At 43.8% G+C, this 19,081-nt stretch overlaps 1 protein-coding gene across 1 annotated transcript in view; it reads right to left on the bottom strand.

Annotated features, from left to right (window-relative positions):
- Positions 1-2,441: 2,441 nt before the first annotated feature.
- LOC145402859 (uncharacterized protein F54F2.9) overlaps positions 2,442-19,081 on the bottom strand; it is a 98,580-nt gene continuing 81,940 nt past the window's right edge. The window contains exons 9-10 of the mRNA XM_080274767.1: positions 6,652-6,816; positions 2,442-3,372 (exon numbers count right to left, since the gene is read on the bottom strand). Coding sequence (XP_080130893.1) covers positions 3,094-3,372; positions 6,652-6,816 — 444 coding nt within the window. The 3' untranslated portion in view covers positions 2,442-3,093. The remainder of the gene's footprint in view (positions 3,373-6,651; positions 6,817-19,081) is intronic.

Here is a 19,081-nt window from a genome sequence, read left to right as displayed (position 1 = left end):
GGTCAGAAAGCCAAACGTCTTACCATGTTGACAACTGCTCTGTACAAAACTATACAGTACATTTTTACTAAATAAACTACTGATTTATCCTTTCCGTCCTCTTAATTTACCCTCCGGATAACCTGTACACCAGCTATACAATTTGGAATAATGTTGTAAAACTTTGATAAACTGCATGTAATTTGTCGTGGATTTTAAATGTCTGTATACTTCTTCAATGGTTATTAACAACATATTCCCCACTATTAAAATAAATATGTTTTCCACTCAAAATACGTTTCCACTCATTCAACTGCACTGATAAGGAGCTCAGAGTCAAGTTGGTCAAGCAACCAACCACCAGCTATGGGCTTATTGTTGCAAGAGGTTGGCTGGATGATATGCAGAATGTTTTTGCATGTTAAATTACCAGTCTCAATTCCAGGTTACCAAAAAACTGTATACCTGGTGATTGAAGTATGTACAGAAAAAATCAGGTGAAAACTTTTACCTCAATCTTAACATTTACTTGGTCAATAAATCCTACTTCCAAGCGCCTCATATAAAGGAACACAAATGTAAGCAGCCCTGGGTAAAACTGGTTTGAATTAAGGCCACTGGTGGAGAGAAGAGGAGAGGAGAGGAGAGGGGAGGGGAGGCGAGGGGAAGGTGACACTTTTAAAAATTGTTGTGGCTGCTGCCTGATGATTTTAGTTTAGGAGTGACATTTCTCACTAAAGGGATTAGAGGAATTCTCCATTAACCTGTTCAGCAAGAGGAACTATTTATATGTCTCAATTCTGTCTACCATTATTATTATTTTTTATTTATTTATTTATTTTTTTAGCTCCAACACATTCTCTGCCTGTAATGGTTACTAGAAACAAACTGGCTACCAATCCAATTCCTTCCAGCACTGACATACAGTATCATGGGTAATTGCAGTGAAAATGGGAGTACCTGTATTTGTGCTTATGGTCTTGGCAATATTTTCTTTATTACATTTGTGTTTCTTTGAGTTCTAAAGAGACTATACAGGTTTATATTTATTTATAAAAGGTAGAACTAAGTTCAATTAATTATCTGAGTGGGGTGGTCGAGTACACAGTAAGAAGCTGGGATATGCTAAATGCCCCCACAGTCTTTACCAGTTTTTATAATGCAATGAACGAAAGAAACTTGTCACACACCAAAACACATTAATCATCACCGACTAGAGAGCTATAACAGACTTAGACCTTTCCAACCCAGGAACGTGATTTTTATTTTATTCTTGCTGCAGCCAAATGATTTTACTCAGATCAGAGCACCCTAACAGCGGTTGGGGGTAATAACGGCTATATGTGACCTTCCCCCACCCCCATTCCAAGAGTTTCTTTTGAACTGAATGAAATTGCATGGAGATACCAATACCAATAATAATATGTCAAATGTTTCATTGGACTGCAGAGTTTCATATATGCTGCTGTCAAATATATTATGTTAGTTATTTTACCAGGAACCTAAACGATGTAAACATATACTGGGTAAATCAAAATACAGTAGTACATGACAGCACACACTTATGAAAAGTAAGTATCATTAACAATAAACTTAAATCTTTCTTGAATACAAAAATTATTTTGTGAGATTCAGTCATGCATCCCTGAATTCAACAGACAGCTTGGACAACAACTTTTCATATCTGAACAATTTTTAATCACATGCAATATCATCATCAAAGTTACTAAAGTCACGGTGCACGACTCTGAGGTCGTCATTATCATACCCTGGCATCCTATAATTCAAAAGTGCGTCCGATTTCGTATCATATTATACAAGAAATCATATTAATATGAATGAATATATTATACACGAGTATTATTATACACGAACATATTATAAACGAGTCACATGCGTCTCATAGTATACACGAAATCAGACGCACTTTTGAGTGGTAGGTTGCCAGGGCATGATAATAACAACCTCAAGAGTCGTGCGCCGCGACTATAACCCCTCCAATTTCAGATTTCATTATTATATTCTGGCCATCTCCACACAGTTTTTTCAGTTTTGGAAGAACTTCTCATGGTGATGGAGTTAATCAAAGCTATATTGTAAATATCCCATCCATATGAAATGCCTACCCTATGCTGAATTCACTCATCAAAATGTAGCAGCAACAAAATATAAAGTATGTCATCAGACTAAAGGGATTCAGGTCATGCAAAATAAATGTGAAGAGTTTTCTTTATAGTTGAACAGAGTTTGCCTAATGCAACAACCCTGGATGCAGTCTCCCATCATCTCAAAGAACAGACAGATAGAGAAGAAGAAAAAAAAACATAACAAAGTATACAAAAAGTTCTGTTTTAGTCATAGGTAACTGCAAATGTTGATCAATGAGGAACACTGAATACTGAATAAGAAATAAAATAAATTACTATATCAAATAACATGCTATGGAAAATTTACGATTGAATCTACCTCACCCCATCCTTAGGTGGGAAATAAGGTGGGGACGATGATGATGATGATAATGATAATGATGAAGTAAATCTGAGCATCTTAACACAGCTTACACAGTCTAGTCCAGTTGGATTCCAACTATTCACAAAATTTACCATGCATCATACCCTTGTATAGTACGGTAAAAATATCTATCTCTGAAGTCCAGCAGCAGCACTCTATTAAATTGAAGCCTTGCAAAAATGTGCTGTGGTATGAATCCAAGATGTGGCTGGAGGTTTTTTCATCAAGTATAACACTGCCAGGGACATAGGGTGATCTCCTACAGTTTAAAAGATATGGACCATAGTAACCTACCCTCAAGCCCCTTCCACACCCTCCCACAGAGATAACAAAGGATTAGCTGTTACTGTTTTTACCAATCTTCACATATTCTAGTGCATATCTTCATGCTGATTTTTCAAACATAAGTTTCCAGGGAACTTTTTTAAACCTTTCCTCTAAAATTTTATCACTTATTACAAAAAGGTTGTTTGTGCATGAATTCCAAATGTGACACCATACTGCAACACCTGATTATCCAGAATTAAGCAGCCTAAAAGACCTCAGGAGTAAATGTGTATGGATAAATGGAAGTCCACTATAAAATAAGGCCCACTCCTCAAACTAGTTTTCCCCCTCCTCCTCTTCCTCCATCTCCTCTCTCTCCTCCTCCTCCTCCTCAGCTCCGTTTGCATCATCTTCCTGTTTACTCTCGACATCGCTGTCCTGCTTTTCACTACCACTACTTGCGTCTTCGGACCTCTGCTGATGGTTAGATTTTTCACTGCTTTTTTCAAGCTCTTGTTCTTCATATGTTTCTGGTTCATCTTGCTTACCTTGCTCTTCCAACTTCTTCTTCCTTATCTTTTCTGCAAGGTACTTGAACCGCATCATGCAATCCTCCTGGGGGGGGAGGGAATCATTCAAATTGTATAAAGTGTACTGTATACAGTATATCAACTACTGTACAATAAGGCTCAGGCTCTTATGACTCACTCAGCTGAAAAGAATAATCTCATGTTAAACAGAACAGAATACTCAACTAAATAATATCATCTGACATTAGCTGGGGCAAAACACGAGACAACACATACATAGGAAGGTCACAGGATTACCTGTATGATTGTACCAGACCTTACTCTATCCTAATACAATTTAACCCAGACATCACATTTCAGAAGATATATAAGGTTTAAATATCAATTATACGGTAACACTATTCTGGACAACAACTGGCAGTAAACCTTAATTAGCCAACGTTCAATGCTGTAATTTTCAATGTAAGAATGCCTATGCTTAGATTCTTTAAAATATAATTCTGAATAATATGACATAAAAAATGAGGAAAGGAAAAGGATACCCGAGTTTGGAGAGGAAATGAACATGACTGTGTGCAACACACATTTATGGAAAAGAGAAAGTAAGTTGACTGCCTACGCATTTCAGGGAAATCGCAGCCAAATAGTCAATTTCCTGGTCAGGAGGGCTGATAGGAGGTTAGTGAGGGATGTTAAAGTTATGGGGGGTGAGGAGTGTGTACAGCACACAAGTTATTGGTATGTGACATGATGCATAAGGAGTGGGATGAAAAAGAGGACCTATGCACCTAGGACGAAAATATGGAAGCTGAAAAACTAAGCAGTAAGGAATGTCTTCAGCTATAGCAAGATGAGGTGGCTGAACAGGGAGACATTGACAGAAGTGTTAATGAACGGTACAGAGCCCTCAAGAGCAACCTCTTGAGAGTTACTGACTGAGTGTGTGGATGGACAAGTGGACCCCCAAAGCATACAGTACCGGTACAGTAACATGGTGGTGGGATGAGGGCGTAGAAGGTGCAGTTAAGGAGACAAGAAGGCTTTTCCAGGAATGGAAGAAAGATGGTAACAAAAACGAATACTTGGCTGCTAAGCACAGGGCTAGAAAAGAGGTCTACAGGGCAAAGTCTGGGTCACAGAGACTTTTACTTGACAACGTAAATCGTGTGGAAAGGAAGAATATGATATTTAAGATGGCAAATCAGGAGGGACAGCAGGGACATCATAGGTGAGCACTGTGTGATGAATGATGAAGGAAGAGTAGTGGTGAACAGTGGGAATATTAAAGATGCATGAAGAGAGCATTACAGCTTGTTGTTGAATGAAGAATTTGACTGGGACAGGCCCTTGGCCTTTGACTGACGCTGTTACTGTGAGCAGGGCAACAGGCAGGATGCAAGTAAGAAAGGCAGCAGGTGTGTTCTGGGTTGACTGCTGAAATGCTAAAAGCCTCAGGAGATATAGGAGTGGGGTTAGCCACTGACTTGATAAACACAATTGCATATGAGTGTGTTGTTTCAGATGAATGGCTGAAGAGTGTAACTGTAAATGAGTAATAGGGGAAGCAGTGATGCCCTGGAAAGAGGTAATTATAGAGGCATAAAGTTTTAAGACCAGATAATGAAGGTAATGGAGAGTGTTCTAGAAGGTATGGTTGGAGAAAGAGTGAATACTGATAAGATGCAGTTTGGGTTTATGCCAGGCAAAGGGACCATTGATGTCATATTCATTGTTTGGCAGCTTCAGGAAAAATATATAGGAAAGAAAAGGGAACTGTAGTAGTAGTAGTTGTTCCCTAGGCAGTCTGGCTGAACAGCCCCGAAAGGGAACTGTACTTCAGTTTTGTTGATTTGGAGAAGGCCTTTGACAGAGTCCCTAGAGAGGTGGTGAAGTGGACAATGAGAAAGCTTGGGATCAAGGAGTGGTTGACTGGGGTCGTTATGGCCATGCATGTGGGTGGCTGCACCTAGATAAGGGTGAATGGAGATTTGAGTGATGTGTTTTCTGCGAATGTTGGAGTGCACCAGGGGTCAGTTCTGAGCCCCTTGTTGGTTATCATGGTACCTGAAGCCCTCTCACATGACTTCAGAAATGGACTCAATTGGGAGATGTATGCTGACGATTTGGTGTTGATTGCTGAGAATGAAAGGGAGGCGGAAGAAAGATTTAGAAAGTGGAGAGATGGTATGGGGGACAAGGGCTTAAGAGAAAATGCGGATAAAACACAAGTGATGGTATCTAGGGCTGGTGGCTGTACTGTCAAAGAAGTGGGAGAGTGGTCATGTGCAATCTGCCACAAGGGCGTGGGAAGTAATTCCATCTTGTGCAGTGTTTGTGATATACGGGTGCATAAGAGATGTAGTGGTATTACAGGTAGACTGTGAGATAATGCTGATTTCACGTGTATGGTGTGTCGGGGAGAGCATGTGGAGATTGCCAGGCATCAAATGACTGACCATGCTGGTGAGTCTCTGGAGTGTGTGGAAGAGATTTGTTATCTGGGAGACATGTTATGTGCTGAAGGCATGACTGTAGTTAGCTCTGTGGCTAGACTGAGGAGTGGTTGGAAGAAGTTCAGAGAGCTGTTGCCTCTCCTGACACTGAGAGGGCCCTCCTTCAATGGAAAGGGATCTTTGTATACGGCATGAGTTGGGAGTGTAATGCTGTATGGCAGCAAGACCTGGACAGTAAAGAGGACATTTGCAGGATAGAAAGTACAGAAATTTCAATGATCAGGTGGATGTGCAGTGTGTCCCTGTGTGTGAGGCCTGGGGAGGCTAAGTTTACGATGGAAGAATTGAGAGGTAAGTTGAGACTGGAGTGTATTGGTGTTGTGATAAGGAGAGATTCAGGTGGTTTGGGCATGTGTAGAGGACCGGGGATGATAACTGGGTGCAGAAAGTGAGAAGTAATAATGTTAGGGGTAGGGTTGCAAGAGGCAGACCGAAAAAGACCTGGGACGAGGTCATTAAGTGTGACCTCAGGGATAAGGGAATGAATAGGGAAGTTGCTAGAGATTGAGCAGCATGGACAGCTGCCATCAGGAGACCAGGGTCGATGCATGCAGGCATGTTGGAGCCTTCAAAAATGAAATGAAATAAAAACAGCAGGGTATGTTGAACCAAGTCACATGTCATGCCTCTGTCAGCTGCTGGTGTCAAGAGAAGTGTCAATTCTCACTTGCAGTGCTGGTGTTACCAAGTCAAGGGAAGTAGTTACCTGTACACAAATATGGGTTGATGATGTTTTAATGTTGTTCAACCGTGGTCAGAAGCCATCACAAAAAAGTTTATAAGTCAGAGAAGCCAGAACCCAATATAGGTGTTACAGTACAACACAAATAATAATCACAACGATATAGTACCTTAGATTTGTCTGGCACAGCTCTTGCAATCTTGTCCCAGCGTTGGTCTGTTCCTTTAGGATATTGCTTCAGGGCCTTTTCTAGTGCCTTTTGCTGTATTGGGCTCCAGACTTCATCACTGCCAGCTGAAAGATCAGTTTTCTCAGCTTTGGTCTTAACTTTAACCTGTGAAAATAAAGATGTGTTAACCGTGAACACTTGCATGTACAAGATGCACATCGATATACTGTAAAAAAATATAAATACAGTAAATCCTCTTTTTTCGACGCATTTTACTTCGATGCCTAGTTTTTTGCGCGAGAAAAGTTTCCGAGTTGTCTCACAATTCACGAATTTCCCTGCACTTCGATGCCCCAAGCTGGTAGCTGACAACTACAACAGAAACATACAGAAGCAGAGACAAGCCTGGATCACACAATATTTTCATGAGAGACAGAATGTGGCTGCTATTCTGAAAGACTTGGATGTGCCAGCAGGGGTGGATGAAGGAGGAGAAGTGGACAGAGAGGAAGTAGAGGTGCTGGAACCTGAGTCTGACTTTGAGGGTTTCGGCATAGGTGATGGGGCTTCCCCAAAGAGGCCCATGTCACCTAGTAACTAGCCCATCTACCCTCAACACACCTTCACTTGCCACTCAAGCTAGTCTTCACTTTATTTCTGGTAAGGATTTTTGATGCTGCAGCTCTTTATAACAGCTTTAATGTCTTTTCAGGTACATGTTTACTGTGTTATGCTGTTTTAGCACTAGTATACACTCTTCATTTAATTTTAGGTAGGGCCTGTTTGGTGTTATAGTACTTTCTCATAGGGTTGGTACATGTCCCACCGGAATGCTCCTCCATTTTTCCCATTGATTCTTAACTTCACACTTCAACGTTTCGTATTTCACATAGTTTTGGCGGAACATCCAAGCAGCGAAAAATGAGGATTTACTGTATACTGAATGCTGATGGTTATGCTTGTGAGATGGAGACAGGATTCCAAAAGTCTGAAGTACTGAATGTGTAAAATATGACTGTCTGTCCCATTTCACTTGGCATGTTGTCAATAGTTTTCCCACTTCTTTATTTATCTTTCCTTGTTTCTGTATCCTATCTTCCATCTTCATACGAGAGTAAGGATTGGGATGAAGATTATGAAAGCTATTACCCACGACAGGGAGGATGGCCTAAAAAAAATGAATGACTACACTATTATGGAGTTTGGGTACTGTAGCATCATGCTTCTCATAGAGAACTTGATGTATCTGTTACACTCAACCCTCAGCTATCAATCCCAATTGGTCCTGCTATGGCTGCGCTATAGCCAAAACTGTGATAGCCGAATTGAAGAACTTGTGGTAATAATTCTAATTGGTGCCATGACCTCAATATTTACCCCTAAAATACCTTTTTTGTACCACATATTAATATATAATAGTCTAAAAATGAGCATGTTTTATGATGTGATCATTCATTCATTCATTCATTCATTGCCAGACGCCATGTATCCCAAAAGGGGTGGCCAAGGGCTTAGGGTTAATTGTAATACTGAAGATGACAAAACAAAAAAGGTTTCAAAGCAAGCCTGAGGACAGTAAATCACCCATGGGGATGAGGGTGGGTTCATGGAATGTGGGAAGTTTGAGGGGAAGAGCAGGGGAAGTCGTTGAGGCATTCAGTAGGAGGTGGGTGGACGTGGCGTGTTTGCAGGAAGTCCGGTACAGGGGTGGATCAGCCAGAAAGATTGTTGGGAAGGACTGTTGCTATAAGTTGTTTTGGCAGGGGAGGACAGACGGATATGGAGGTGTTGATGTGATGGTTGCGGAGAAATGGGTGGAATATGTTATGAATGTTTTGAGAGTAAGCAATAGGATATTGGTTGTGAAAATTCTGTTGGGAAGAAAGATAGCTGTGATTATATCGGCATATGCTCCACAGGCAGGATTGGATGAATCAGAGAAAGATAGATTTTGGGATGATTTAATACGTGTAGTGGGTGGTATGCGGGATGATGAGATAGTGATTTTGGGAGGGGACTTAAATGGTCATGTAGGTGAAGCAGCCCAAGGTTATGAAGGAGTGCATGGGGGATGTGCATATGGTCTAAGGAATGCAGAAGGGGAAAGGATACTCGAGTTTGGGGAGGCAACGGACATGATTGTGTGCAACACATATTTTAGGAAAAGAGACAGTAGGTTAATTACGTATGAGTCTGGGGGAAATAGCAGTCAAATAGATTATTTTCTGGTTAGGAGGGCCGATAGGAGGTTAGTGAGGGATGTTAAAGTTATAGGAAGTGAGGAGTGTGTGCAGCGGCACAAACTACTGATTTGTGATATGGTGCTTAAAGAACAAGTGATGAAAAAGAGGACTTATGTACCTAGGAGGAAAATATGGAAGCTGGAAAACCAAGTAGTAAGGGATGCCTTCTATAGCGAGTTGAGGAGAGTGGTGGCTGAACAGGGAGCTGTAGACAGAGGCGTTAATGAACGGTACAGAGCCCTCAAGAACAATTTCTTGAGAGTTACTGATGTAACATGCGGCTGGACAAGAGGACCACCAAGACATAAAGTAACTTGGTGGTGGGATGAGGGTGTAGAAGCTGCAATTAAGGAGAAAAAGAAGGCTTTTCCGGGAATGGAAGAAGGGTGGTAGCAAAGAGGAATATTTGGCTGCCAAGCGTAGGGCTAGGAGAGAGGTATACAGGGCAAAGTCTGAGTCACAGAGACAATTACTTGATAACCTAAATCATGGGGAAAGGAAAAATATATTTAGGGTGGCAGGTCAGGTGAAGAGGATAATCGGGATATCATAGGTGAGCAGTGTGTGAAGAATGATGAAGGAAGGGTAGTGGTGAACAGTGAGGATATTAAAGATGCATGGAGAGAGCATTATAATCGGTTGTTGAATGAGGAGTTTGACTGGGACAGGGAAGGTTTGGAGCCAGCAGATCCAGTGTCTGGCCCTTGGCCTTTGATTGATACTGCTACTGTGAGTGAGGCAATAGGCAGGATGAGGGTGGGGAAGGCAGCAGGTGTGTCTGGGTTGACTGCTGAAATGTTGAAGGCCTCAGGCGATATAGGGGTGAGTTTAGTCACTGACCTGATAAATAGGATTATTTATGAGTGTGTTGTCCCAGATGATTGGCTGAAGAGTGTAATTGTAAATGTGTATAAAGGGAAGGGTGATGCCCTGGAAAGAGGGAATTACAGAGGTATAAAGCTTTTAGATCAGATAATGAAGGTAATGGAGAGAGTTTTAGAAGGTATCATTAGAGAAAGAGTGAATATTGATGAGATGCAGTTTGGGTTTATGCCAGGTAGGGGGACCACTGATGCCATATTCATTGTTCGACAGCTTCAGGAAAAATATATTGGTAGGAGAAGGGATCTTTATTTTGTTTTTGTTGATTTCGAAAAGGCCTTTGACAGAGTCCCTAGAGAGGTGGTGAAGTGGGCAATGAGAAAGCTTGGCTTGGAGGAGTGGCTGGTTAGGGTGGTTATGGCCATGTATGTGGGTGCTCACACCCAGGTGAGAGTGAATGGAGATTTGAGTGATGAGTTTTCCGTGAATGTTGGTGTGCATCAGGGGTCAGTCTTGAGTCCCATGTTGTTTATCATGGTACTTGAAGCCCTTTCACGTGACTTTAGAAACGGACTCCTGTGGGAGTTGTTGTATGCTGATGATTTGGTGTTGATTGCAGAGAATGAAAGGGAGGCGGAGGAAAGGTTTAGGAAGTGGAGAGATGGTATGGGGCAAAAGGGTTTAAGGGTAAATGCAGATAAAACAAAAGTGATGATATCTAGGGTTGGTGGCGGTACTGTCAAAGACGAGGGAGAGTGGCCATGTGCAGTTTGCCACAAGGGCGTGGAAGTAATTCCATCTTGTGCGGTGTGTGTGATAAATGGGTGCATAAGAGATGTAGTGGTATCAGAGGTAGACTGCGAGATAATGCTGATTTTATGTGTGCGGCGTGCCGGGGTGAGCAGGTGGAGATCGTCAGACGTGAAAGAATTGAACTTGCTGGTGAATCTCTTGAGTGTGTGGAAGAGTTTTGTTATTTAGGAGACATGTTGTGTGCTGGAGGTGGGGCTGGAGCTAGCTCTGTGGCTAGGTGAGAAGTGGTTGGAAGAAGTTCAGGGAGCTCTCTTGCCTCTCCTGACATTGAGGGGGCTCTCCCTACGTGCTAAGGGGTCTTTGTATGCAGCGTGTGTTAGGAGTGTAATGCTGTATGGCAGTGAGACCTGGGCAGTGAAGGAGGAAGACATTCGCTGGCTCAGACGTACAGAAATGACAATGATTAGGTGGATGTGCAGTGCGTCCCTGCGTCCAAGGCCTGGAGGGGCTGGGTTTACAATGGAAGAGTTGAGAGGTAGGATGGGACTGGAGTGTATTGGTGTTGTGATGAGGAGAGGTAGATTGAGGTGGTTTGGACATGTGGAGAGGATGGGGGATGATAGTTGGGTGAGGAAGGTGAGAAGTGTTAATATTGGGGGTGGGGTTATGAGGGGTAGACCGAGAAAGACATGGGACGAGGTCATTAAGTGTGACCTTAGGGTTAAGGGACTGAACAGGGAGGCTGCAATGGATCGTGCAGCATGGAGAGCCGCCATTAGGTGACCAAGGCCGACACATGCAAGCATGTTGGAGCCTTTAAAAACGAAAACGAAAACGGAGGGGCACTAATCCTCCACCAATCCCACTTGACACATAGGGAGTTATGCCAACAGCATCTGGTGTTCCCAGGCGGTCACCCATCCAAGTACTAACCAGACCCAATGTTAACGGCCATACCACGTTGAGTACACTGCTTCCCGTCCGATCAGCGAAGTTAAGCAACATTGAGGTGATCATGATTCTTATAAATACCCCTCACAGTTGATTCACTGATGTTATGTTTCTTTCCCACACTTCGCTTGATCTCACCATTCTCTGTAAGTTTCACATTTCCAGTTTATCTGCATAACTTAGGATCTTCCTCTTCTTTATTTCCCTGCCAGGTGCCGCAGCATTATGTTGGGTGATGGTAGGGGGACGGGGAGGGGGTACGTTGGCCATGGTCATATCATAAAAAGGTTATTGTTCTCGCTATCACTGTTTACGGTCTGAGGGCGCGCACTTGAATGGTTTGGAGGGCAGGAGACTCGGTCGGGCGGCCAATCAGCGCTTGGCTGGCGCTGATGTCACACAACCAATCACGGAATGAAGCTTTTGTTGGTTGGGCGGAGCACTGGAGCCTGGCCTTTTAAAATTTTTCGAACATTTGCGGTGCGCGATAGCAGGCATTTAGTGCATGATAAAGGTACTGAGAGAGGTGAAGTCAGTGAATGTACAGCGAGGTTGGATGGGGAGGAATTGGAAAATGTGAGTACGTTTAAGTACGTGGGTAGTGTGATGAGTAAGGATGGAGGTTTGGAGGGTGAAGTGCTTGAAAGGGTACAGCAGGGAAGAAAGGTTGCTGGTTCTTTGAAAGCAGTGATAAGAAACAGGGAAGTGAGCATGGACGTGAAAAAGTTACTACATGACAGTATTGTGATACCAACTCTAACGTACGGAAGTGAAAAACTTGGACGTTGTTGGAAGGACACAAGTCAAGAGTGAGAGCAGTGGAAATGAGTTATTTAAGAGGAGCCTGTGAAGTCACATGGAGAAACAGGCTGATGAATGAGGATATAAAGGAGCATTGTGGTGTGGATGTGGATGTGATAGGAAGCGTTATGAGGAACACACTGAGGTGGTTTGGCCATGTGGAGAGGATGGAGGGTGAAAGACTGACGAAGAGAGTGTATGTGAGTGAGGTGGAGGGGGGAAGAGGGAGGGGGAGGCCGAGGATGAGATGGAGGGATGGGGTGGAGAGGTATATGAGAGAGGGGGGTGTGAGTTGGGAGCAGGGCAGTGAAATGGCGGGGGACAGGGCGACTTGGAGGCAATTTGTTTGTGGCCACCCCAAACAGGATTGAGGTGTCTGGCAACAGATAGATAGATAAAGGTATTTGGGTAGTTTTTTTTATATAGGCGCGATAGCGAGATATGCTATAGCAGAACCCATGATAGCCGAGGGTTTAGTGTACAGCATCATGCTCTATCTATCTATATACCTAGGCTGCTTCCCCCAAGGAAAGGGAGGTAGCCGAGACAGGACGACTCACTCTCCATTTACTCATCCATTCAAACACATTCATTCGCATCTTAGCCCCAAAGGGGAGAACGGACAGATCCTCACCGCACCACACCGCACAAGGGTCAACTGGGCAATGCAATCAGTGACATCCGCAGCAGGGCCCGACAGCAGAACTGGTTTACCCCTGCCACATCATAACAGACCCATCCCCTTACCCGCACCTGACCTGACTAGCTGATCAGACCAAATGCGGGAGAATATCCCCTCAGGGCTGCGTCATCACTTATTCATTCACAATTTCTCTCCATTTATTTCTGTCACGCACAGCCACTCTTCCTTGCTCAACAGACATCCCTCTCGCATCCAGCGCTCTCTTCACACTGTCCATCCATCCTATTCGTGGTCTTCCTCTCAGCCTTACACCTCTCACATCAGATCTAGTTATCTTTTTCACCAATTGCTCATTATCCATTCTCTCCATATGCCCAAACCATTGCAACACCCTCTGCTCAACTCTACCAGCCATCTCCCAAACAACTCCAGTTCTCCTTCGCACTTCATCATTTCGCACCCGATCCATACGCGTCACTCCACACATACTCTACTTTTTAGTAATGGTGATACAAGAAATAAATTAAGTTGGATAAGATTTTTATTATATTTATTATTATTATTATTATTATTATCCATCCATCCACGCATCATCTAATCCTATGTTGCCCCACGAGGAGCATAGGAGCCTGGGGCTAGGCAAGTTAGTCCTGTCATTTAAGATGAGAGTGACCAGCCTCCTTCATCCTTGAGTGGCAATAAACCCCAATTGCCACTTGGATATAAACCTGCACTGACTCAATCTGACTACAATGCTTTAACTGCCTACTAAACCACCAGGCGCCAGAATCTGCTTATATGGTTACCATCCAGCATCGTAAATGGTTTCCTGGTGTACAGTTTATAATTTGGCTTGTCACTCCGTGTACAGTCACCCGTAGACAGAAAGAAGGAGAGAGAATGAAGGAAAGAAAGACAGACGAGAAAGGCTGGAAAGAATAAAGAGAGGAAAGGGCAGGCACCCGAGAGCACCACTACATCGAGTGACTGGATGGTGTGTGCCCCCACCAACTATTAGTTTTAATATTACTATTATTATTATTATTACTATTATTATTATCCATCCATCCATCCATCCATCATCCAATCCTACGTTGCCCCATGAGGAGCGTAGGAGCCCAGGGCTAGGCAAGTTGGTCCTGGCATTTAAGATGAGAGTGACCTGCCTCACTCATCCATGAGTGGCATTATGTAAGCAATAAACCCCAACTACCCCTTGGATATAAACCTGCCCTGACTCAATCCGACTGGAGCACTTTACAGCTACCGCGAATTGACTGAGGACCTCCCCCCATAAAGTATTAAAAAACACAGAAATCACAGTATATCACAATGTTTGTTAATGAAATGACATTCATTAATATGAAATCATGTTTCCCTTGTTTTTCAGGACCAGTTGGAAGAATTTTGGCATGGAATCATTTAGATCTCTAAAGTAATCTAAGGACATTTCTTTGCACCAAACATTTGTCAGTTCAGTCTTGAGGTTGTCCAGAGTGGGTGACTTCTTCTCTGCCATGATTTTCTTCTTTGCCCAGCAGTTTTCTATCAGATTAAGATCCGGACTGTTGCCAGGCCAGTCAAGGACCTCAATCCGATTATCCTGAAGCCATTTTGTTACCTTTCTTGACTTGTGACATGGAGCTGAATCATGCATGAAAAAGTCGCACCCATGAATAACAAAAAAGTTTAACAAATGATCTTTCAGAACTTGAATGTACTGGCCACCATTCATCATCAAGTTCTTAGGAAGAAAGTAGAGGCCTCCCCTTCCCATTTCACCTGAGAAACACCCCCATACCATTACTGATTGTGGGTGCTTAACAGTCAGCACCATGTAAGCAGGGTCACATCAACTACGGGAGGCAGGACGACTAACATTGGCAGAACGCACCTGGAATACGTGAAATGAGCTTTTATCGGAAAACATAGCTTTTCTCCACTCATCCGATGTCCAATGTGCATACTTCTTGGCAAACTGAATGCACTGCTTCTTCATTCGGTCAGTGAGAAACAGTTTCTTGGCTGCAGTGCAGCTTGGCAAACCCAGCTCTTTCTGCAAACGGTGTTGGATAGTTCGTATTGAGACATCTTGTAACAGATGGGGATGCATTCTATTCTATTCAATTCTGCTGCTGTCAGTCGAGGATTCTTGATTACTGTACTTCCCTCTTCAGAAGCATATCTGTACCTCTGGAAGTCATCCTCTTCTTTCCACCACCATGCTTGTGCTCTGGTATAACATCAGGTGGCAGGCCGCATGCTGCAGAAAGAATCTTCACGATGGTTGACTTTGTGCAAGCAATACGTTCACAAAGTGTGTTGATAGGGAAATTATCCTGCCTCCATGCAATGATACGGACCCTCTCATCCCCTGAGCAGTACTTTCCAGGCATGACAACTCGACTTTAGGAAAATAACAGGGCAAACAGTAATGCATACAAAAAAAGGAGGAGGTGCAAGATTGGTGCAATGGGAACATATACTCCCACTCTCACTTCTGGGCAAGCACTGACATGCTGAGTGTTTCACCACCTCTCGCCAACACCAGAAGAGTTGCCAGTTACTTCTTGCCCCCAAAATTCACTTGGTAGAGGTGGAAACACAAAACCAAAGACAGACAACTCTCCCATAGCAATTCTGTGTGTAGGTCCTAAGTCAATTTGCAGTGGGTGTAATTACCCACTAAACCACTAGGTGCCATAATTTGGTTACATGGTTAACACCCAGCAAAGTAAATGGTTTCCTGGTGAACAGTAAACCATTTGGCTTGTCACTCAGTGTTGAGTCAGAAGGAGAAAGACAAAAGAGGAAGGGAGGAAAGAAGGAAGGAAGAGGGGAAAAGCAGTCACCCAAGCGCAGCATTTTTTCAAGTGACTGAACTGTGAGTGCCCCCACCTACCATAAGCTGGTAAAATAAAGGTGACAGATCACAGGCCCCACCCAGCTGCATAGTCCCAAGTCAAAGCATGGGACCTGGGACCCATAGCCCACCAGCCATGGCCAGTGACTGTGACAGTGGCCTCAGGGCACCCCACCAGGACAGATACAGGGACACTCTCCAGGCATGCCGTGCCACTGCAACTGCCCTGCCATTATGCACCCATTGAAAAGGCAGCTTCCTGGGGTGCTACTCCCAGGTTTGGGCCCCCTCTATTGGGCGGAAGCAGCAGCCTGGGAACTCCAATGCCCTGTACCCACTGGCACAGATCCATGCCCCATCCCATCCCAGTCCTAAAAACTATGCTGACAGAGCCCGTGCCACACCTACTCCTCAGGTCCACCACTAGGTAGCAGAGGTGAAGTTTTCTGGTCGCATGCCCCCCCTGTGGCGGGGGGGACACAATCTGGCCGCACTATGGGGTGGTACTACTACTCTGCGGCCAGGTTGTGTTAGGAAGAATACTGCCACCGTATTCCCTGCGTGTCGTAAAAGGCGACTAAAAGGGGTGGGGTGAGGGGACTAGGGACCCCCTCCTCTGTTTTTTAGTTCCTAAAAAGAGACAGGCCAGAGAAAGGGATGGGGGATGGAGTTATCCCTGTACCCTGAAGACTGGGTCTATGAATGTGCGTGGATGTAGTACAATTGAGGCTAAAAGGGAGGAGATTGGAAGAATGTTTGTGAGAAGAAAGTTGGATGTGTTAGCTTTGAGTGAAACGAAGATGAAAGGGAAGGGTGAGGCTATGTTTGGAAGTATGAATGGAAGATTGTCAGGTGTTGATAGAGGAAGGGCAAGAGAAGGTGTGGCCTTGTTAGTGAGTCCGGAAGTACAGCAGTGTGTGACTGAATGGAAGGAGGTGTCATCGAGACTGATGTGGGTGAAAGCAAAATTTGAACGTGAGTTGTGGGTTTGTGAGTGCATATGGGCCTGGTAATGAAAGGGATGAAGAAGAGAGGGAGTCTTTCCGGAATGATGTTGATGAGTGTCTGCAGAGTTTTGGAGCGAATGTGGATGTGGTAATGATGGGAGATCTGAATGCTAGAGTGGGAAATGTAGCAGTTGAAGGTGTAGTTGGTATGCATGGTGTGCCTGGAAGAAATGCAAATGGGGAATGAATGATAGCGATGTGTGTTGAGCGAGAGATGGTGATTGGAAATACACTGTTTGAGAAGAAAGATATTTATAAGTATACATGGGTGAGACAGGAGGGTGGAAGGGTTGTTGATAGAGCTTTGATGGACTATGTGGTTGTGTCCAGGAATGTAATAGGAAGATTGTTGGATGTGAGAGTTCTGAGAGGGGAGGGTGGAGGTATGTCTGACCACTATCTGGTGGAGGGAAAGTTAAGAGTAGGTAAGAGATGGGTGAGAGCTAGGAGGGTTAGGTGTGACAGGGAGGTTTTGAAAGTGAGTGAGTTGGATAAAAGAGAGAAAAAGATAGAGTATCAGGAGAAACTGAAAGATGAGTGGAACGCACTGAAAGATCAGGAAAATGGCAGTGTGGAGGAGGAATGGCAGTTGTTTAAGAGTGTTGTGGTGGGGCATGCAGAAGAGGTGTGTGGTGTGAGACGTGTGGGTGGTGGTGTAAGAAAAGGAAGTGAATGGTGGTGCGAGGAAGTAAGTATGGCTGTGGCTGAGAAGAGACGTGCATATGAAGTGTGGCTGCAGAGGAAGGATGAGAGGTCATATGAAAGGTATAAGGAAAAGAGGAATAGGGCGAGAAGGGCTGTGCGTGATGCTAAAGTGGCAGCAGATGAGAGGCGGGGTAGGCGGCTTACAGAGAATTTTCAACAGAATAAGAAAATGTTTTGGAAGGAGGTGAAAAGGGTGCGAAAGGGAGAGTCTGGGAAGGAAGAACGAGTAAAAGCAGAGGATGGAAAGATGTTAATTGAGATGGATGCAGTAAGGAAGAGATGGGCAGAGTATTTTGAAAGATTGTTAAATGTAGAGGAGGAAAGGGTGGCTGAGATTGTGGCAGATGGAAGGGTGCAAGGAATAAATGTGTAGGGAGAGTTGAATGATTCTTTGATCACGAAGGAGGAAGTGGAGAAGGCAGTAAAGGAGATGAAAACAGGGAAAACTGCAGGTATGGATGGGTGTGCTGTTGAATGCCTGAAAAGTGGTGAAGTGACCATTGTTGAGTGGTTAGTAAGATTGCTGAATGTGTGCTTTGTGAAAGGTATGGTGCCAATTGACTGGGCAAGTGCTTGTGTGGTCCCGTTGTATAAAGGCAAGGGTGATAAGTATGAATGTACTAGCTTTAGGGGTATAAGTCTGTTGAGTGTTGTAGGTAAGGTTTATGGTAGAGTGTTAATTATGAGAGTTAGAGAGGGTACAGAGGGAGTGATTGGTGATGAGCAGTGTGGCTTTAGGAGGGGGAGGGGATGCGTGGATCAGGTGTTTGCTGTGAGACAAGTGTGTGAAAAGTATTTAGCGAAAGGCAAGGATGTGTTTTGGGCATTTATGGATTTAGAGAAAGCATATGATAGAATTGATAGGGAGGCTTTGTGGACTGTTTTAAGATTGTATGGTCTTGATGGTAGGTTACTAAAAGGGGTGAAAAGTTTTTATGTAAATAGTAGAGCGTGTGTAAGAGTGGGAAATGCTGTGAGTGACTGGTTTCCTGTGAGAGTGGGGCTGCGACAGGGATGTGTGATGTTGCCTTGGTTGTTTAATATTTACATGGATGGTGTTGTAAGGGAGGTGAATGCAAGAGTTTTAGGTGGAGGTCTGAGTCTGGTGAATGTTGATGGTGGAGAGTGGAATCTGAAGCAGCTGCTGTTTGCTGATGATACTGCACTGGTGGCTGATTCAGAGGAGAGATTGAGACAGTTGGTAGAGGAGTTTGGAAGGGTGTGTGAAAGGAGGAAATTGAAAGTAAATGAGAATAAGAGTAAAGTGATGAAGTGTATGAGGTTGGTAGATGGTAGGAGGATGAATATAGCTTTGAATGGCGAGTTGCTTGAGGAGGTAGAGTGTTTTAAATATCTAGGGACACATGTTGCTGTGGATGGAAGAATAGATGCAGAAGTGAAGTTTACAATAAATGAAGCAGGAAAGGTGCTGGGAGGAATGAAAAAAGTGTTTAAATGTCGTTCGCTTAGAATGGATGTAAAGAGAAGGTTGTATGAGGGTGTTGTGGTACCGACTGCATTATACGGGGCTGAAACATGGAATATGGGTGTAGCAGAGAGGAAAAGTTTGAATGTAATGGAGATGAGGTGTCTGAGGAGTATGTGTGGAGTGATGCGTATGGATCGAGTGCAAAATGATGAA

Source organism: Coenobita brevimanus, chromosome 59, assembly GCF_032717465.1.
Source record: "Coenobita brevimanus isolate Jiangsu-jjx chromosome 59, ASM3271746v2, whole genome shotgun sequence".
Taxonomy (NCBI): Eukaryota; Metazoa; Arthropoda; class Malacostraca; order Decapoda; family Coenobitidae; genus Coenobita; species Coenobita brevimanus.
The sequence above is the reverse complement of the archived record's forward strand: the minus strand, read 5'-3'. Positions and strand labels throughout refer to the sequence as shown.